Below are 23,412 nucleotides of genomic sequence, written 5' to 3'. Positions count from 1 at the left end.
GTATCATCAATTAACGTAACTTAAATCATAAAAAATACCGTAAAAATAATTAATAAAACGGATATTCTAGATAATAGAAGACCTCATCGAAATTCTTTAATATATAAAGTCAAAAACTGTATAAAAAAAATAAAGTTTATTTAAGAAACTCTTGTTATAATTTCTTTAATATTAATTTCGATCGATTTTCATTACAGTAAACTGATAAAGTATGTTAGGATCCAAGAATGATATTGCAGCATCCGAGAGAAGAAGAGAGACTTATGGATAATTTAACAATATTGTGCATTTCTGTATAGAATAAAGCACTTTAAAATAAAATAGTTCACAAATAGCCTTCTAAAAGTGGAACATAGAATTCACTTCAACAAATGTAACTGAAGAAGGAGGATTTTTCAATACAACTATGAAGAAAGATGGAAAAGTACGACTTTAAGACATCTGCCACTTTACATTATATTCATTCCTTGCCATCTGCAGTTTTTCTCTAAACTTGACTATTTCCGACTTTGCCAGAATTACTCCTTCGTCTTTGCCAGAATTTATTGGAATTTGCTCAACTTGATATCTATCATATCTGCTTTTCGACAATATCTGGATACAAATCTCCCGCAAAACATTTTTTCCCTCCTCCTCCCATCTCTGGAGAGAAATTAATATTTTAATAATAACAAATTAATTTAATGAGATTACCAGTTTAAAATTAATTTACTAAATAAAACAAAAATCTAATTTACTCTAAGAATATTGTTTAAATCAATATATCGAGTAGTTTAGATAAGAAAATGCTTTAAGCAATAGTCGATGATTAATGATCTTCTTTATAGATTACTTTGTGTTTGATACGTTCTTTTTAAAAAACTATACATTAAATTATTAATTTTTATTGTTAAATTGATACTTTAGAATGTTACAAAGGTCTTAGAATTAAAAAACCATATATTTATACTGTAAAATAGAAATTATATCGAGTTTTTCCATCGTTCAACTTATAAAAATGTAGATTAACTAAGATAAAGTTTAAGTTATTCTAATTTTTTTTTATTTATAAATTTATCTATTTTCAAAAGGAAAATCCGAATTCTTAAATATGTTTTTTTGATTTTTCACATAAAAATGTTTCATATTATTGGGTGTAAAGCTTACTCGAGGTCCAGGTTGAAGAAATGATGGCAGCGAGGGAGCGAGGAAGAAGATAAGAAAGAGGAGAGAAGATCCCAATGGGATACTGAGCAGATAGGGTAAATCAGGAAACACAGTATATAAAAACCACAGAAACTGCAATATTTTAGTTGTTTTTATATTAAAATATGTCCTCGTTTAGCTCGTAATATTTGCTTTATTTTTTTCACAAAAAATCTCTAATAGAAACGATATTTATTTATTTATTCAGCTTAAAAAATTTTTTTTTATTGATTTTCATGCTGGTTGCATTTAAACAAGTTAGGGAAAAATAGCTTCATCCTGTTAGTACGTAGCTTTCTTTGAGTTAAAGCAGGCTTTTTAACAAGATTTTAAAATAATTGTGAAAGAAAATTGTTACAAGAGGTACAGTTTTCTGTTTAAGAGGTGTAAGAGCGCTTTGAAAGATCTTAAGAACAGCCTTTGCAGTATAAAAGTCCTTGTAGTAAAATCCTTTTCATGAATGCTTCAGCTTTTGAATTGCATTAAAAAACATTAAAAAATCTAATAATTTTCGCTCCTTTAAAGGACTAGGGAAAAGGATTTTTATGGGTATTATAAATATAAAAAGGAATTTCGCTGGTTTTGAGAAATTACAAAGTATCCATTGACAGGCTTTAAACCACTAGAAAATATTTTTTCTTGGGGTTAGAAGAGTTATATAGAAGTCATTTCTGTGAATTCTAAAAGCAGCAATAGAACATACTGTTATCAAGAATTTTTCATGAGTGTTGGAGGCAACATAAAAGGCTCTTTTGTCGATTTTCAAAGAAAGAGATCTTTCTTCAGAAAATAAGTCTACTTCTTGGGTCTTATGCTATAGAAATGTGTTTTTATGGGTATTGGAACAGCATAAAAATTATTTCTGTGGAATTTAAACGGATCTAAAGAATAACCTACTTCATGGTATCTCGAACCATAGACTCTGTAGATATTTTTATAAGTGTAAGAGTATAAACTACTTTTTAAGGATCATCAAATAGGTCATTTTGTAAGTATCTATTCATATTCTATGAAAATATTCCAAAATAAACGATTTTAAACTAGTAATATTTTATTTATAACTAGTTGTATATTGTGATCTCGTGTATATCTAAACTACATGAGTGGCTCTTGTATAAACATCAAAATACATTTGTATATGCTTAAAAACGTCAAAAGAATGAAGAAATTTTCAGTAAAAATGATTCTGTAGTTCGTTAATGTGCATACTCTTCGGGGCAAAAATGCAATTGCCGCATTAAAATACCAGTCAAAAGCAAACTGCGTTTAGTCGTCACTCCTAGTTACATTCTATGGGAGATGACACAAAGGAAGTCAATTTTTCGACATCGAACCGTACTCTACGGCTCTTAAACCCCGAGGTGTTGCAGCTTACGTTCAATGATACCTTTAGACGTTTCCATGGCAACAAAGAGAAGTAAGAGGGGGACAAATCCACATCCGGTGCTCGAAACACGATTCTTCTATTGTCATCTGAGACGATAGCTACATATCGTCAATTGTCTATTCTATCGTGAAAGATTATGTTTCGATTCATTAAAATATATTTTAAAAAATCCAGCCGAGAAAAATCAAAATGCATTCTTCAAATGTGCAAAGTTTGAGACGAGCCAAGCTCCGCCTAAGACGAAGCGAATTAAATAAACTCATTAACTAGTCTAATTAACTAAAATTATATGATCCACTTAACTAAATCATCATTAAGAATCAAGTTTCTGTTATGTGCAGCTTTTATGGAGACAATAAATAAGATATAAGAGCCGACTGGAGCATCTCGAAGAGGAATATAAAGTCAACTCACCCGCATGAGGAAAACTTAGATTATTGAATAAGCTTATCAAATGAACTTTGAAAATCGCAGTGACTGATAAAGACTTCAAGAATGGATTCTGGATTATTAATGGCTCAGGCTGACTCCTGTCACGTGGCACACGATACAGATCTAACAGAGCGTGTGATTCGAGAGTTTCGACTTGAAGAATTTCGATCTATGACGCAATATTCACGAATTATAACATTTCATGCGTGACAATATTTAACATGTCACGTGATTATCGTAAATTTTTTTTCTTCGGAAACAATTTTAACTTAAGAAAAATTCTATTTATGATTACTTCTAACCACTAAAGTATGCGGAACAAACGCAGCTGTTGTATAAATGATCCTTCAACCTCACGATTCCGGTCAGGACCTCCAACATCGACTTCTCCATACACACAGTTCTGACTTGGCTTTCCTCTACAAAGATTTATAGCTATAAAAAATGCTTCCTTGACCTATTTCTAATAATAAAAAAACTCTCTCGAATTTGTCGCGATACATGTTTAATCGACTGATAACGGCGATATAAATCTACTTACCTATAATTGTCTCGAGTGTGACCATGATAACAGCCAGGACAGCCATGTAACTTTGAAGCTAGTTGTCGTTTTTAATACTATTGGACGTCTCAATCCGGTCACGTGACACGACACGTTACCATTTTCCACCCCTAGCTTTGTGGAAATCTAATGTTTATCCACAGAGATAAGTTTATAGACCCGGTTCATGCGGGTATACACGTGCAGTTTGTGTTCTAGAAACAGTAACACCTCAACAACACTTATATGTTGGACAAATAGTGTATTATTTAACGTTTCTGGTGTTTAATTGTGGAATTTAATAAGTTCCAGACACTAAAATAACAAGCGATAGCAAAACAGCGACCCGGCATAAGGGAAAGCATTGTAGACATTTAACCTTGAACTTAACACATCTTTAGTTTCCCCATAGTCTGGGTTGAGTCATCGTAAGGAATGCTGGGATACGTCATAGTGGCGTCTTTGTTCTGCTACAGGGCGTTCACCCTCTACTCTATAGGGGTTACTATGTCGCCCTTTGACCCGCTACCGGGGCTATCTACGAAATTATTCACTACTAAACACGGCTCTTAATTAATTCGCCCTCCCACTAGCGCATATATTAACATAATTAGCTCATAGGGAGAGCGGAGAGAGCGCTTGTAACCGCTCACGATACAAGGGATTTGGGAGCATAATTGAAAAAAAAACAGAATCGATACTTTCTATAAATATCACGTACTAGAAAAAAGTAAAGCCATCAAACTGTATACTTATCCCGATTCGTGTTTCGAGTCACGAAGTCACCGGTTTTAGAAGAGTAACGTGACTCAACCATCCCGAATCAAGCTTAGTAGTGGATCATTCTTAGAAAAACGCAGCAAAAGTTTGGTACTTACAAAAAGTACGAGCTACAATAGATCTTAATCGTTGCTAAATCTAAAAATTACGGGCTTAAAATTATATTCACCTGAACGTATTATACAACACATGACATCTGGTTTAGTTTAATAGCGAAATAGTCACGTGTCTGATACAGGTGCGCGACGTAAGCTACATAAAACAAGTGGTCACCTGATCGTAATTAGTGAACCACAATTATCTCACGTTAGCAACAATGTATTAAATACTTTTCTTCATACCAAACTACCTGAGAACATACAATAGTACCTTTCAAGGTTAAACGTCTCAAGGTTAATCGATACTCCGTCTACTACGTGTATTCGGTACACAGAAAACACTACTCACCAAGTATTTGTAACACGTAAACACAACAGCTAAAATGGTGTGACGTAACAACGAAATATTCCAAACGCCAAAAACACTACTACGAATCTTCTGCGTTGCTCTTGTGCCGAACAAACTAGGACAAAACTCGTGTAGTGTTTGTCACAACTCAACGCCAATGCCTGGAGCGTGTTCAATTATTGTTGTTGCCTCTACGCTTGCCACGTAATGCCGCTCTGGAGATTAAAAAACAAAAAAAAATTAACTGACCTAATTATGTTTAAAGATGGTTGTCGACACAAAATTGACCAAGGATAAACCACAAACAAAGCAGTTCAAATTTTGACTTTTAAGCAATACGTCTACGTCGATATGGGGTATGTTCTTAATAGATTTAATTGTTTAATAGTGTAAAATCTCCATCTTAGAATTGTAAAACTTAATTACAATTCTACGTTGGATAAAATAATTTATTCCCTTGCATTACAACTTATCAGTATCACTTTCAGCTAACTCGTATCATATAACAATTCTGACTCATAATTCATTAACGTCTGACTTTCTAAACAGTCGGGTGATTAGAAAACTAGTAAAAATTTTCGCTGATGTTAACGACTAAACAGCAAAAAGATGCAGAAAGTTAATAACATGATAATCTATATAAAAAGGATGGCATCATCCGGATCAACATCACCTGTTGTCATGGTAATGAAGACGGCGCCATATAAAAATTCACGTTTATGATGGGAATAGCAAAAATGTTACTTAAAAATAAAGCGAAGATAACATTTATTTTGGAAACATGTCAGATTTTCTAATTCTCCTGACACGGTAAGAATTTTAATATTCTTTTCTCATTAAATTCCTTTTATGAGAGGATTAATAACGGATTTAAATACTTTAATGTGTCAGCCATTAAGAAACACTTAAAATAGATTATATATTCATAAATGTGCTTAAAGTAATATGCCACTACCTCATTAAATACAAATTAAAAATACACCTCAAAAATTTATATTATTTGTTAAAACGGCGTATTTAGATACGTTACGATCGATATACTTATAAGCCACGAATAATTTCGATTGCTCTTTATAAAAAAAATAATTATCTAGACGTAATTTATGCGAGAAACTTCAATTTAAATCAAACTTTCAGCTTATTTAGAATATTTTTATAGGTTTAATTTATACTTAGCTTCCACCAGAAAACCTAAATAAAATATAAAATTTTATAAATATTGTCTGAATATATAATAAATATTAATGCCAAGCATTTGTGTCGAATAGACTAAATAATAAGCTTAGGAAAGATATGAAACTGGTATGAACATTCATCGTCATTTACGATAAACACTAGACATCATCTATAAGAGATTTCAACAAAGATTAGAATAAGAAATGGATGTCTGAGGATAATATAGGCGAGACAATTAAACGTGTCTCGCCTATTTTTATTTATCCAATTGACTTTACTTAAAATCTTTAATCGTGTTTATTTCATATCATAAAAGACTGTTTACCTTCATGAGAATTTTTACATATAGGCCTAATTAGACTTTTATTACATGCCTACTATTAGTTCTCAAGTAACGTTATAGAAATTCATTACATGTATTATTAACAAGATACGAAGAATATTGGAAAATAATGCTTTCTTAGGCTTTCGTCTCGCCAAGAGACAAGCAAGAGCATGTGAAACATTTATTTAAATTTCACACTTCCTGTCGAAACGTGTAATGGTTTCTTACGCTTGAGATGAAATCGTAAGAAACCATTATTTTTTGCATATTCGTATCTTTTAATTATAAAAAAATTTGCTTATTTCGAAGAATTTATTATATATAATGAATATAGATTATATATTTTAAGTCTTACGTAAGTCTACATAAAATTATAAAGAACATTTTTTTTTTAAATATATTTTCAAATTTTATATAGATTTAAATTGAATTTATATATTCTAGATATTACGCGCTATTTTGTTAACCATAATCTAGATTTAAGCCAAAGGATTGTAAAGCATAAATGAGAAATCCAATATTTAAACAAGCAAAAGTCCTTTAAAAATACATTAGATGACGCCGAGAAAGCGTAAACTCAATTCTATAGAAAGAGCCATAAACGGTACATCTAATAAACTTTATATAAAATACAAGGTAAAACAATTTCATTCTAAGTTAATGAAAATTTCAAATGAGGATTTTTTTTCTAAAAAAAGTATATTATTGTTGGTTAAATTGGTAACAAACGAGATGTATGTTTCTCATTAAACAAAATTCCCTTGGAAACGGCTTCATTAACTCAGTTTATAGACCCTGTGTTTGCAATAATTAAAACAGCAACTTTCCATCTTCGAATAGATTAATTTTTCCAAGATAAAACATATTTAAAATATTTTTTAAAATTATTAAAATATACAAACTTAACGTCTAATTAACGTCTAAAATATCATATATATAAAAAAAGAGAAAAAAACTGTAAAAGTAAAAGAAATCCTTACTGGATATTCGACAAAGTAAATCTTTCTCGCATTTCTCTGAATCAACATTTACACACCTTTTCAATTTTCTTGAGCGATACTACTATAATTGAACCTGTTTGTCTCCATACTAAATTTAGATATATGATGTATATATCGTTATAATTAATACAGTTATATGTGTATCTATCGCTGTATATACATACCTTCTATAAGCGTAAATGGATAGTGGCAGTGTTAGCAAACATAGTCGCTAAGGGAAGGATGGATATTCCAGATGGATTTGTAAAAGTTGTAGGAGTTTCTTGAGGGAGATTAATCACGTGTCTCACTGATTATAATCTTAATTGGTTAAACTAATTAGGAAAAGACGGACATTAATGAAATTATAGCTGTCACTACTACTAGAAGAATAAATGGTCGAGTTTTAGACTAGGATAAATAAAAGTTAAAAATGGTTATGTTGTAATTCTAAGAATAAATAAATGGAGAAATAAAGTTACAACACACATCGAGAAAAATCTATTTTATATGCCTACATTTGAAATATTATATCGAAATAATAGAATAAATTTCTTTAAACGTGTTATAATAAATTGCTCGAGATAAAAATTTCAAAATATTTTAAAAATATGTAAATATTTTTGAAATACGAAAGGAAAATTTCTTTGGGTATATAAAATACATTTTTTTAAATATTTGACTTTTAGCACATACAAGGCTCTCTTGCAATATATAAATGCACTATTTTTACACGTCGGATTTTAAGATATATATAAAATATATTTTATCAGAAATATATAGCAAAATTCCAAAATGTATTAACCTTAACTTGAAATTAACTTTTTAATTTATTACATAAGAAAATAAGATAAACCTCATTAAATATCGCTTACTTTTATCAACTCATTAGAATTATTTTAATATTTTGGATCACAGAATCAATAAATGTTTCTTATAAAATATGTAATAACCTTGTACAACCTAGTCTCTTAGGACGGGCCAAACATGAATATATTGAAAAAAGGCGAATGTGTTCTTTTATGTATTGTACAAAATAAATAAACCATAGATATATACCTTATGATATAGATCTACAGTACTATAGCTACACAAAACTGAAATCAATACAGTATATTAAGCCAAACGTATTGATTTATTCTCTGTAATTCTCCATAGTTTCATTTGTACAAACAAACATTTTTAATCATTTTTCTAAAAGAAAAATAATTAAATACGTTATGATATAACCTATTTATAAATACATTTTTAAAAATTTGATTAAATATTCAAGGAAAAATAAATCATATTTACAGTAACAGATAACTAAAATATAGTTTTCTTTTTTGTAAATTTTTAAGTAGTTTCAAGAGAAATAATATGTTTTCTTTTTCTCTTCGTATTATTTTTGAAAGTTTAACAAACGTAAATTAGTAATAAAGTAAGAAAAATAATAATAAATATAATTTTCTTGTAAGTTTTTAGCAAACTTTATTGCCATATAAAAACCATTATTTTTGTTTAGATGCCAAGCTAAATTTATAAAGGAAAATGTAGATAATAAAATTGCATATAAACATATAAGATATTCATGTATTTTCACAACAATAAATTATTTTTTAAATTGTCTAAAAAAATTTATTCTTCCTTCCTCGATGCATTAAGAGAAAATATCATTCTCTTATGTTACGTATGAATTAAAATAAGCCAAAATTCGCAGTCAAAAGTCATTAAAGATATTTAAAATGATAATTATGATAAATAAGGGAGAAAAATCGTGCAGCATTATCGAAAATATTTTGAATATCTGCCAATATGACACATGTGTTGAGTGATATTTTGGCCATTATCCAAAGTAATCACGCATCACTCTTTAAAACATTCATTGCTAGTAAGATTTGTTTCTCTATAACAAATATAATAATATAAAAATTATAAATACATCATTATCATATAAAGTAATTAAATAATAGTTTTAGCATCATTAAAGATAACAAAATTATTTAAATTGAAAAAAAAATAAGAGAAGAGGAGAGAGAGAGAGAGAAAGAGGAGAATGAAAAATGGAATGCTAAAATTTTTATCATGCTCCTCATATCTTTATTAATAATTTCCAAAAACTTGGATCAAGTAATTAAGTTTTAATAAATTTAATTATTATAAAGCTGAGTCAATAAACAAATTTTAATATTTTATAAGTTACATATAATTTGTTTTTATTTTTTAATTTTGACATTCTTCCCTGCTCTTTTGGATCAATACTTTTAAATCTCGTCTTACTTTCTTTATTTATAAAATGTTTATCCGTTCTGAGTTTAAAATTGTTTATAAAGAAAACAGTACACTTTAAGACTTTATATAAAGTTATCTTTATAAAGAAGAAGAAGAAGAAGGAGAAGGAAAAAAACAAAAAAATAGGATAGAAAATTTCAGACCTTTGACTTAAAGGTAGTCTGTTGAATAACGTTTTGACAGACAAGAATTATTGATCGTCTCCTCTGCCTGTTTAGCGTTTAATAACATATTTACATGAGTTAATATATTAATTTTTATTTTTTTTTCTTTCTTATAAATCACATAAATATTCGCTAGATCGTTAAGAATATTATTATTATTATTATTATTATAGAAAAAGATATGATAAAATGCTATAAAATAAAATAGTTTCTAGATGCGTTAGAGATTGGTTAGAATGGAACAACCCCGAACGACAGGAAGTTATATGTAATTTAAGACCCTCTGCATGTGCTCGGAATTGGTAAATCGCAAAAATGTCCTAGTATCAGATGTTTTTTTGTAAGTTAATACTATTTTTCCATACAATCATTTACATTTATTTCCTCCTAATATTGGTCAACTTATATATATGTATATATTTTATGTCGGTAATTTTTGGATTGGAAGTGATCCGATACGGTTTAAAACCAATATTAAACAATACAAAATATATAAATACTCCTAAAATTTTGTAAAATAATCTGCCGTCGGCTATTTTAAGCTTAATTTTCATAAGTGAGTTGTGATGTCACGAGCATTGATAACCTTTTTTTCTCGGTTTATTTCTGGATTTCATATATTTAGAACGGAGGGGAAGTTTAATTTATGTTTAGGAAAGCTCACAGAGTTAACAATAAGTAAGTTTATTCGACTCGATTTAATCTATTTGCATTTTTCTCGACGGTTCTTTACGTAAGAGTATCCATCACCCCCGAATATAAATGGTTCCATCTTCTACTGCGTTGCTATGGTACAGGGCTGTGCTATCGACCACGGGATGCCGGTAATGACCCTGGAAAGGATAGTTTCATTGCCATAGAACAATAGAGATAAATTACTTTTTTAAAAATTATATATTATTATTATTATCGTTGAAATCATTATTCATGTTATCGTCAATAAAATGAAGACAATTGTAAAATTTTGTATGGATCCGTTAAAGTTAATGTTTTGTAGATAGGAGCTTGAATAAGTTTTATATTACTCGCTGTGCATAGTAATTTGTTTTAAAATTTGTGAAAGAAATAATAAAATTTTATAGAAAATTATCCCCGGATAAGTTTTTCTTTACGTATTGTTGGCCTTGCTGACTTTTTAATTAAATAATTGTCACTAAATAATAAGAAATTATTATTAACTATCTAATGTTGGCTTACAGAATATCAGTAACTACGTTATATAAATATTTCTATAGATTTTTTTAAAAAATTTATCTTAATAAAAATACAATTAATTATTCCTTTTAATTAAAACACGAAACTTTCTATAAGGCAATTTAAAGAAAATGATTGCCAAAAAGGATATTTCTTCTATAAAAATATGTTTTTATAAATTAAATATAAATAATTTTTCTAGATATGCTATCAAGATTTCAGAATTCATATAAATTTTTCCCTTTAATTGTTAACGAGATATGTTATATGTAGTAAAATTTTGATATAAGTCAATAAATTTTCTTAGTATAAGGAACTAATCAATAATACACAAATAAAAATAAATTATTCATCAAGTAATATAGTCAAATTTTATTTAATAACTTCAAATTTCATCAGTTAATATAAGTTAATATTAATAGTTAATATCAAGTCTTCATTAAACTATGTTAAACAAATCTTATTAGAAAATATAAATATTCATTTAATAATGTTGCGAATGTTCACTTTCTTAAGAAATCTTCACACGATAACATTTCTATTTATTTATTCAATTTTAAAAATTTTAATAAAGAGAAAATTAATGAAACTAGAAGTTGACTATCTTCTAACAAAATGAATTAGTAATAAGAAATTTTTTAAAAATTATCTAGGATTTTACTTTTATTATTTTCGTTGAAATATTTCTGAAAAGTTTAATTTCGCAGTATAAAGCAACTTAAATAATATCTTTCGATGTTCTCGTTTAATTAATCCTGTCAGAAATCCAGAGTCTAAGAAGAATAGAGTTTTCCCCTGCAGCAATGTGTTTTCCTCCTCCACCTCCTCACTACAGATATGTCGTACAGAGAAGCAAACTTCTTTGAAGGCGTTATTGATAAATCGAATAAAATAAAAAAAAAAAACCAGCGAAATAATAAACTATATAAACACCCATTGATTTAATTTATTTATAAGTGCTTGTCACGTAAACTGATTTTTATAGAAAAGATAATCGTACTATAAACAGCTCTTCGATTGGAGTGTTTAAAGATTAACAATGTAAACTTAAACCGAAAATAGTTTCTATTTTCAATTAAGTTTTACAATAGTTTAAACATTTATTAATTTGTTAGAAATCAATCTCTCTTTAGATATTTAAAATTCTTAATGTTGTTTAGCGAAAGATAAAATTATTATTAAATATTTCTTATAGAATGTCTCGAAACGTGTTTAATAATAAAATATAAATGACATAGTTTTATAACAATAAATTGTTTAACTTAGTTTCTAAAACAGCTAAAGAATTTCATAATAAGTTGTTTAACTAGAAACTCTGATATCTCTTGGTAAATCTTGAAAGGAAAGTAATATTGCATTCAGTAACTCTGGAGGCTGTTCGCTCAAGCAAGACGTGGGAGTCGCTAAACACCTCATATTGATCCACAAAGAACCTGTATTAAAGTCTAAGAGATTTTAAGCTTAAGAAATATACATAATTAAAGTCGCATATAGAAACATAACACGATGTTTATAGCGAAAACTGATTTGTAACTTTCTACATTAATCCGTTCAACACATAGAAATAAAAAATGATAGTGTTTATCTACACAATTTCATCCTTATATAAATGCCTTTGAGATGTGGAATATTGTGTTAGATAAAGTAGGATATATCTCCTACAATTGAACTTTTCCTCTTGTATGAATAATGGTGGTTGACACTCGGATCTTTTCGACCAATAAACTGCCACCTTTTAACCTTTCAAAAAAATGATAAATAACTCACCTGACAAGCTATCATCCACATTTAAATCCGCGGAAGCCATCCACGTGTTACGGGACATGACAACGACCAGTCAACGACAGCCTAAGTCCTGCACTTTCTGGAAAGACCCTGACTTTGTGACGTCACCGGCGAGCATGCGCAATTCCTTCACCGTCGGAGCGTGACGACAAACGTGGCCGGAGACAGAGATAACAGAATATGTGCAGAATCTGTACCGAAAATGTGGTGATAGGCTCGATCATCTCGACGGACAGATTGTCTAAACAAGTCTGAATCTGTTTTATAAACCTGTTTAAATAAAAAATTTTCTATTTTTTCGTGAAGAACTAGGAGAAGAAAGAGTTGGCAAATGATAAATTTCGAATCTATACGATTTAACTGCACCTGAAGTTGGGCTTTTGACGCTAGCAAATCTGTCACGGTAGCAAGCATATAGTAAAGGGGGAAGTTAAACGAAAAATCGATTTTAGTAAAGAATATAGAAATCCCATGCAAATATAATAAATCCTAACGAGAAAACGAATAAATTTGGACTTAAACAAACGAATTATTGTCATAAATATACAGTTATATCGTTTTAAAATGTCAAAATAAATTTAGAGACACGCAGAAAATAGCGAAAAATTAATCAAATTTTTGTTAAATAGTAAAAGGTATACACTTAAATTTTAATATTTTTACGTTCAAAAATGCATTCCTTTAACTGAAAATAATAATTAAAATTTTATTTAATAAATAATTAACAAGAATAGATAAATTTAAATTTACAAATATCCAGAATTTAAAATTCACGCTTTGTCTTCAAGCCACGCCTAAATTTCTATTAACCAATAAGTTTCGTTGATTAAAATTTTAAATATGTATACTCAACCTATGCATTTGTATCAATTTCGTAATAAGTAAACGTTTACAGCTTGAAACAATTAAAATTATGCAAAATAAATTCTTTAGATGCTAATAAATAAATTAAACTTATTTAATACATAATAAATTAAGTTTTGAAATCACATAGAATTGTCTAATGATCCCTCCTTCATTCAAATAATAATAATAAACCAATAGAATTAAACTTTATGTAAATTAACCAATAGATTTTTAAAAAATTACATAAAAGTCAATATTCAAATTTAACGTTAATAAATTAATATAATTATCATAAGTTGAATATAGATTATTTTTTGTATGGTAACTTTAATTATGACTTTTGTGAAGTATATTTTTATGAATATTTAACTCTGCTAAATCAATAAACATCAGATATTCCTGGTAGTTAATGGTTTATTATTTCCAGGTAAGCGTGAGGTGATGTCAATGGCATTGCGATTATCTTAAAATCGATTACTGTCAATAAATGAATGATGCACAAACTCAGCCAATAAATTGATTATAAATATATTTAATAAGCTTAAAAATAAATATTTACTTATAAAATATATTTTTTCTCATAAATAAATTTTAATATATTCTATTATGTTTTAATATTTAGAATCAAATATAAAACATCAAAATAGGCCCATAAGAAATAATATATATTGCTTTCATTAGTATAATGAAGATTTATGAATTAATTTTAATTTATAGCAAAAGCAATTAGAATGAGAATTTTAAGAATATTTATATAAAAATTTATAAGGTTTTTTTTAAATAAATTAAGTAAAGTATAAAAATAAATCTGGTTTCTAAACTTATAAAAATCAACCAAATAAAAATGGCATATTCTTAGAATAAAATAGGAAAAAAAAAGGAAAATCACCTTGTTCCAATAACAAACTACTCAATATCCAAACCAGAAAGAGCTATTCAATAGACTTCTTATCGATCTATCATTCTGTAATCACACAATGCAAAGGGGAAAAAAGCTCTATATCACGTTTTCTGATGGTAGAAAATCTGAAATTTCTTCTTGCTTTCTAAAAAGACATATAAACTGATTCGGAAAGTAGAATACCATGAATATAGACTGTATTCCAGTTGTGTTTCTTGACCCGAAATAAGACTAGAGATTGTCTGAGATTTCCCGAAAATAACATAAATTGCCTCAGTTATGAGTTTTTTACGCTTAAATTATAAGCTTGAATTTTGTAAAATTATTTTTATTACTTTGATTGTTTTTTCCCCCGTATTAATTTTAAGTTTTAATAGTATATTTATCGTAGTAAAAAAAAAAACCAAGAAAAATCTGCTTAAGTGATATTAAATGATGTTATTATCAACAAGCGAAATCCAATAATTGATATCAACTTATACAAAATGTTGAACAAAAACAAGTGGATTTTATTGATAATGTAACAACTGAACTATCTACGAGTTAGTCAATAGCCGTAATGATCAAATTTTATCTCAAGTATTTCAACAAGAGCATCGAACCAATCTAAACTTTCATTTTTATTATTAATATCATCATCTTTCTTTAACAATAATCGGAATAATATTAGACTTTAGACTTAAATCGCATTTAAAGCAATAAATAATATTTTTAAAAAGTATATTTATAAATAGTATAAATGAATTTTTAAAAAATTATAAAAATTTACTTAAGATGTCTTATTAAATTATTCTATTTGCTTACACATTCAACACAGTAAAAACAGACTTATATTTTAACAATAACCTTGTATATTTAACATTCAAATAAAAAGAAATTTTAAAATTTACTTAAGAATTACTTGCTTTTAAATTTAAAACATTGTTTAAAATTTGCCTAAAGGCTATGAATTCTTAAATACAATTTAGATAAATTTAAGAAAAAAAAAAAAAATATATATATATATATATTAAAAAGAATAATACTCAAATAATAAAGAACTAAAATATTTCTTTTAAAAATATAACAGTAAATAGCACCTAAACGTTTAGAAGGTTACGCATTTCCAAAATTAGCTTCGAAATATCTTCATTAGTCTTTCAAAAATGTGCCTAGGAATCAAATATTTCTAAAGAATTTAAGAAATAATTCCTAAAGCAATCTGTTCTTTAAAAAATTACACATTAAAAACAACACAGAATTAATAAAGAAGCAGTAATATAATTTATGTTAATGAACTCATTAGCATGTTTAATCGAAACAAAAACGTCTAGCATCAACTACTATAAAAAAAACTTTAAAAAAATAAATATGAGTAATAATTTATAAAAAATTCATTAAATTAAAAAAGTTTTAAACATTTTCTTCTATTAGACATTATAATAAGCATATAAAATAACCTATATTATATAATTTGTTATAGTTTATTCTAAATGTATTATAGTCCAATTTATAATTTGTTTACTCTAATAATTCTAATTAATGGTTGCACTAACAGATAATTGATTGATTAAAACTTGTAAAGAAAATAATTATGATATTTTGTAAATCAATTAAGATTATATTATAAAGGTATAAAAGTACATATTTAGAACATATAATAGCTGCATTGAGTGATTGATGTAAATTTAACACATGTCTATCGTTTTATGAATTACAATTAGTTAATTGCAGCACTAACTCTAATTGTTCCACGAATCGAACGTAATGAAGGCTTTTGTAATCAATACCAGAGCATAATATGCAATTAAATATGTTTAGATGTGGCCAAAATTTTGTTCCTGAATACTCTCAATATTTTGAGTTCATAAAAAAACATTTAATTTTTTAAAAATTTATACAATAAATTTGAATTTTTATAATATGATGTATAAGCAACAATTTAAATAATTTACTTAGAAACAGCATAAAAATAGTGTAAAAAATATAGATATCGCTAACATATAGTAGGATTAATCATAACACATAAATTATGTCAAAAACATAATACTCTGTTGTTTATAAAGATTTATTAGAATTATTATGCATAAACATTTATATGTAACTTACAAACATATTAAAATTAATTTTAAAATATTTTTCAGTTTTAAGAATAAAAAAATATCGTTGAAAAAATTAAACAATAAGATAATTCTTAATTTTTACAACAGATGGCGCGAGATGATAGAAGGATTAAAATTATTTTTTAATTTATTTTGGAATTTTTCTAGATCTCTTATATTAACAATGAACTTATTTATAAAATATATTGATATAATCTGTATATTTGTACAGTCTTAAATTTCTTAAGCTTAATTTAATTAATGCTATAATTTATTTTGAAATTTTTCGAAATTGTAATGCTTCTATACATAATTGATCATTAGTACTGTACTATAATAATAAACAATTACAAAAGAGATTCAAAATAAAGGAAAAAAAATATTAAAATGAAACTAAAATTATGAATATAGGCGGTTCTCTGAAATTGTTATCGATACATTTCACGTACCGTACGTTTGTTACTGTTGTCGATTTCTCGGCGGTGATTGGTTAAAGAAATGAAAATATTTGTTAATTTTTATGATTTCGACCAATTGCAGTTAATGAAACTATATTTTTAATCTACATAAAATTATTAATATACTTTTTATAATGTAATGTATTTATAAAATATATTACATGTAATTTTTTCTCTTTTTCTAAAAAGAAACCACTTGGGTTCTTTGTAACTTTTTTGCTTCCTTTATCTTCTTTACAGCTTGTCTTGGTTAACATGTCCATTAATGAAAAAAGAAGAGAAAAGAAAGCGAACTCTGATTTTCGACAGTGAATAACGAATAGACACAATAGACTGTGAATAGTCTTCATCCTGTTGAAAGCCCATCTAAACAAAGCTCTACATCCAGAACAATTATAAAGGTAATCATTCTATATCGTCTAGTGGGTAAAACAAAGTAGAAATCCACAACTAAGAAAGAGAATGTGGCATCACAAATGGTAGAAAGTTGTACAATTTAATCTGTAATTATACTACTGGGATTACGAAGAATCACTAGAAAATAATGAATTCGTTCTCTCTTCAAAGCATTTAGAATTGCTATGTTTGCTAAATGGATAAATTTTCTCTAATTATGGCTCTTTGATGTATTAAAACTTATAAAATTTTTATATCCGACAGACTAGCTTCAATAATTATATTGTAAAATATTTATTTAAATCTTTTATAAATATTTTATCAACTTTTTTCCTAGAATTTTCTAGTTGTTTGTCTGCAAATAAAATCGTTTTACTCTAACGTATTAAACAAATTATTTAAAATTTATTATCAAATTTTTTAAATTACTTTTCTGGAAAGTAAGAAAAATTGTTCCTATAAATAGCAATGTATAAAAACATAAAAAACAATATATATATAAATAAGCTTATGATAAAATTTGTATTTTACCTCGAAATCTTCTTGTGAAAAGTAAAGAAAAGTGAGTTATTGTCTCCAGAAAAAATGTTATTGTATCTATTCATCATAATATTTTCGATATATATTTTTTAAGATTTCGCTTTAAAAATATACATTTTGCCATTTTTTAATATTTATTTATACTCCCAGGAATCTATAAATCACAGATATACAAGAAATACTTTCGATGGGAATTTTTTAATAATTTATCAACATATCAATTTTTTAAAAATATTTTTAATAACCAGAATGTAGCAAAACATTTTTATTATATTACAGATTTATTAAATTTAAGTTTTTAAAATTTTTTAAAATATAATTTAAATAATAACGTGTGTAAAAGTTATTTATTTTTTTAAAATATATTTTAGAACATTTTATGTGTTAGAGTAAGGCTGTTAAATATTTATTTTAGAGTATCGAAATGGGTATTATATGTATAAAAATAATATTAAATATGATTAAAAAAGTTATGAAGAAAGGCCGCAAATATTTTCTACATTTTTCCCCCTATGTTAGTTTTTTATGCATCATAAATTTATGAGACTAAGATGTATGTTGAGGTACATGCTGACATTATAAAGCGTATTAAAATATCTATTTTATATACGTTTTCCGTTTATTTGTTCTAGATACGCGAACTTTAAACTTACAATAAATCAAGCACATTCTAATATCCTGCCATCTATGGAGGATAACTTAAACTTCAAAATAAACTCATTCAACTCTCGTTTTTTAAATGAGAATAATTATTAATTATTTAAAATTACAATTTTAAACAAAATTGAATTCATTTTAAATCAAATTATTGATTTAACTCAGATTCGTTTAATTTTTTAAAACAGTTTTTTTTCTATTCAAGGATAAATAAAACAAGATGATAGATGATGGATAACAATTATAAATTAAAAAATATATATATATTTAAAATTAATAAAATAAATTTTTTATTTTATTATTTTTATTACATCATAATTATGGAATTTAAATTAATTTACTAATGTTGAAATTCCTAAAAACTATCATGAAAAGAAATTCTTCTCAATAATTGGGTAATTCAATAATGAGAAATTTAATAATTTCCTCTAAAATGAAATCATAAAAACGCTACAAAATTTTAATAGAAGTAATGAAATTTTATGAGATTCTAGCTAAGTAAAAAGCAAACAAAAAATTTTTGTATAATAAAATTTTAAGTGGTGAATTTTTGTTTATGAGAAACTTATATTTAAGGATAATTTTTATTTTAATTTACTCATTAAAAATGTTAAGTTACCTATACCATTTACATAATTCATATATAATTTAATTTTTAAATTTATCCTGTATGCATATATTGATAATATATGTGAGATGGTATAATTTAAGCTATTTTGTTGGCAAAGAATGAACAGTAATAATCGTAATTTTTCTCTTGCAGATGGTTTCTATCATAATATGAATTATAAAGCACTTACCTTGAAATCTTACACCATTTCTGCGCACCACAACTCTCCTGAACTCGGCTCCAACAACTTGATCACCATAAACAACTCCTCTGGCATCGGTAAGCGTGCTAGTGACTTGGTGTCCACCACTACTTCTCCATCTCCCAGGCAGGGTGGCATTTTGACGATCTCTCACAGCCACCACAGCACTACCATGCATACCGTGTGGCAATCGATTTCTTCGTAGGACCACCTCCTGTCCAGAATCGGGATTCCCTGGCGCAGGTGGTAATTCTATATATCCTAGCCTTCTGAGTTCCGAAACATCTAAAGATCTACTCGATGTCATATTGGGTGTTTGATTTTGCATTATCTTTCTGTCTTCCACCTGTTCGTATTTCTTTTCCTTTCTTTCCACAGGCAAGGTCACTTGTTCTCTAATTTCGGTAAGGGTAAGCTTTCTTCCATTGACCGCTTTCGTTCCTCCTGGAAGACTGGTGCTTCTACGAATGGTGAATCTCTTTATTGAAAAAGGCATTTTCCTGGACTTTTCTGAAAGTAGAAAAAAATAAGAAAAAACTTTATACATTGTTTTTTCTGTTCGCAATTCGCCATCAATTCGCGATAATTCGAATTCGGTGAAAAGAGAAAGATTTGATTTAAAGAAAAATTTCGGCCTCCTTGACAAAAATCTGATTTATAAAGCGAGTAGTTTCGAATTTCTCTAACTTCAATTTATCTAAAATACAAAAAAATATATATCAATTCCTACACTGAAACCTGTGCAAATTTAATTGAGAAAAATACTTTAACAAAATAAATCTTTATAATCGCTTAAATTACCTAAAACATTAATTTTAATATATTTTCCCTTGGAAAAAAAATTATACCGTAATACAGTTTAATACTACCACAAAAAACATGAGAAATAACTCAAAGTTTAATTGATGATGAAATATAATCCAAAAATAAATCAGATAATAAACTATTTATCGCATTAAATCTATCTAAATTACTAAAAAAAAGTAGCTACACTGATACGCAGTAAATTTATGAGTAGAGAAAAAACCGGATAAAAAAGGAATTCTAATTGTAAGGAAACCGGCAGCTTTTTATTAAAAAAAGACATAAAAAATATTTAAAACATCATACGAAATACCAAAAAAAAAAAAATCTGTTAATTAACTACAACCTATCACAAGTTACTTCTAATTAGTGTGTAAATTTTTGTCATCACTCTTTAAACTCAATGAATGTATCTAAATTAACATTCTTTAACAGTAAAATTAATATAAAAAATAAACTAAAAATAAATTTTATCATTCAAAAAATTAAAAAGATTTGTTCTTTTTATTTCATGATAAATGGAAATTGTTAAAAATAATTTATTAGATTACTTATCGCATTATAAAATCAATATCACTCACATCTTTATAATTATACACTCTGTTATCACATCTATCACTTTACTGAATTATTTATATGAATAAAACATTATAATCGTTCATCTTTACATAAAATTTCCTATCAAATATCCAAACACGAAAGCAAATTAAATAAATTGTATTTAGATAATTTACTTTAATTTTAATTAGCTTAATTATATTCAGCTAGTTAAAATAGGTAAACTTAATTAATACGTAAATTATATTTGTTTAAACTCTTATAATGAGTGCTATCTACAATATAAACTTCTTATATTTTATATGCAGTAGAGACAGATCTACGCTCTTGGCTTCATCTGATTTTGTGTTTCTCTAATAAAATGATTAATATGCCTAAACAGGAAAGCTTAAAATGCTTAATATAGAATAAGCAATGCAAACATTAAATAAGCAATAGAATTATAAATTTTTATGGTAGGTCTTTACGGATTGTTAATGCATCTATATAATGTAATGAAAACTGTGATCACGCCTATACAGTCTACACGTGTACTACTGTACAGTACGCTTAGAACGATGCAAATTTACAGATATATATATGTATTTGTATATTTATCTGTATATTTACAGATGTATATCGTACTATATATATACAGTGCGGTATACATTTGTAAATATACTTCGTTGTGTGCAATTTACGTAAGACAATAAACATTAAAAATTTAATTACTGTTAACATTAATACATTATGAAATTAATTGAATAAACAAAAGTAAATAAAGTTGTTTCTTTATTTCAGCTTCTTCAACAAATTATCAATAAAACTAATAATATATGTAACAATCTTTGATAAATATGTGTATTCACAGAGAGTGCCTCATACGTAATTTTAGGCCTATCTCGTCCAATAGTTACTGCGTATAGATCTCATATTATCTGACACTTCTGTAATATATAAGAAGTAATATTATCCTATGTCATTCTTTATAGGATATATGTATATCAGATAGTTTTACATTTTCTTAATGAAATTTTTTTCGTTCTTATATCCTAAAGAAAGATGAGATTCTTTATAGACGACTTGCATTGCTTGAAGGAGGAATGCAGCCAATCACAATTGAATTCTTACCTCGATAATCATGCCTATCGTTACTTTGTTTTCTTCCTCCATCCAATCAACAGAGTGAATGCAAGTAATTTATAGAATTCTATTTTCTTTCAGAGTATCGTAACTAAAAAATTTCATTAGGAAAAATTAAGGTGTCTTACATCTATCTACTCAACAAATGATAATATAAGATTCTATTGGATCCCATATATTAGACGGCAGATCCGTGGCTATAATATATTAATCTGAAGCTATATTGAAGAAAAAAACATATAAGAGTATTTTAAAAATAAAATAAAAATTAAACTATTCATGTAAATTAAGCAATGGATTTACAAAGCTTTCCATAATCGAATAATTCTATAAACTTTCATAAACAGAAACAAGGGCGTCGCCAGGGGAAGGGGGAGAGGGGCAGTTGCCCTCCCCTAGAAATTCGAAAAAGTTATTTAAATGCTAAGTTTTAATTAAAATAATCTTCTTAGGCTTCTTGTAAGTTAAAGAAAATGTTTTATTTGAGATATTTCTTTTCCGGTACATAGTAAATGATTAAAACTTTATGAATCGTTTCTATTTTACCTACATACAATTCATATCCTCTATCAATTTACATCATCTTGCCCCCCCTTACCCATTGGCTGGCGTCGTCCTTGAACAGAAACGAAATTCGAATAAATTAGCATTAAATACAATAATTAAAATCTTTAAGAATATATGTAACAGTATAAAATAAAATATATAATTAATTAAATAAATGTGTTATCGGTTAATTATATTTTTTAGTAAAATAATAATAAATATTAAATAAATCGCGTTAAAATTTATCGTGTAGCAACCGGTGAAATCATATAAAAATTTCAGCTGTAAAACACCATAAATTATAAGCAGGTACTGTACAGTATATAAGTTTCTTGTATAAACAAACTTCAAAAAACTTTAAAGATTTAGGAAAGATATATTTTCTAGCGAGATCGTGTTTATGTTGCACATCACAGTTATAGAATGACTGACTTCAGTTCATATATTGCTAAAGAAAAACCATTTCCATTCCAGAAACTTCTCCTTTGATATCCGTGCTGACAAACATCAGGTTCCTTCTTTTTCCTTTCCCTTTAAAAGTTTTATTTCTTAAATAAAACTTTAATCTGAAATTTCACCTTGTTTGCTGGATTTGTTCTGAAGACTTTATGGCAAATTACAATTCTTCAATAAAACTGCAGCGTGGAAAGTTACAACACTTTAAGGAAAGAGGAAAAAAAACCTTAAACAATAGAAATCACCTTGGTAACCTTTTAGTAGTTAAACTTATCGATTCTTCAAAAGTTAGATAATGAAAAATTCTGTATCGTGTTGTGTGATGTTATTAAGTATCTTGGCGCCATCTCATAGTGGTTTTTAATACTAGCTTATATGTATTTATATAAAAATTTAATCAAAATTAAATTGTATCGTCTCAATTTTAGGTTAAACTCGTTGATCCCTTCCTGATTAAAAAAGTTAAAGTTAAAATTTTAAATTATACTCTAAAAATAACGCAATAACTTTTTATAAATTGAAATCTAGGTTCAAATAATAAAATTTAAACTTAAAAATCGATTAAAAA

The 23,412-nt window shown here is 27.0% G+C and overlaps 1 protein-coding gene and 1 long non-coding RNA gene across 13 annotated transcripts in view; one reads left to right on the top strand and one right to left on the bottom strand.

Moving 5' to 3' along the window:
• LOC136971727 (coiled-coil domain-containing protein AGAP005037-like) overlaps window positions 1-23,412 on the bottom strand; it is a 172,481-nt gene that overhangs the window by 117,482 nt on the left and 31,587 nt on the right. For 2 of the 11 annotated variants that reach the window (XM_067266207.1, XM_067266211.1), the window contains exon 1: window positions 19,347-20,050. In XM_067266207.1, the coding sequence (XP_067122308.1) occupies window positions 19,347-19,905 (559 nt within the window). In that variant the 5' untranslated portion in view covers window positions 19,906-20,050. Of the gene's footprint in view, window positions 1-3,545; window positions 3,652-4,772; window positions 4,899-12,649; window positions 12,765-19,346; window positions 20,061-23,412 lie in introns of those variants that run through there. The other 9 variants (XM_067266209.1, XM_067266221.1, XM_067266212.1 and 6 more) reach the window with 9 other exon arrangements.
• On the top strand, window positions 5,004-20,341 carry LOC136971731 (uncharacterized). 2 transcript variants are annotated; one of them, XR_010880204.1, is made up of 3 exons: window positions 5,004-5,128; window positions 17,194-17,354; window positions 19,310-20,341. It is a non-coding gene; the product is annotated as an uncharacterized lncRNA (long non-coding RNA). The 2 variants fall into 2 exon arrangements; XR_010880205.1 differs by lacking the exon at window positions 5,004-5,128 and adding an exon at window positions 5,304-5,582.

The sequence above is a fragment of the Centruroides vittatus genome, unplaced genomic scaffold (assembly GCF_030686945.1).
Source record: "Centruroides vittatus isolate TY-2023 unplaced genomic scaffold, ASM3068694v2 contig_2696, whole genome shotgun sequence".
In the NCBI taxonomy this organism is placed as follows: domain Eukaryota; kingdom Metazoa; phylum Arthropoda; class Arachnida; order Scorpiones; family Buthidae; genus Centruroides; species Centruroides vittatus.
Note: the sequence above shows the minus strand (reverse complement) of the source record. Positions and strands in the feature narration are given on the sequence as shown.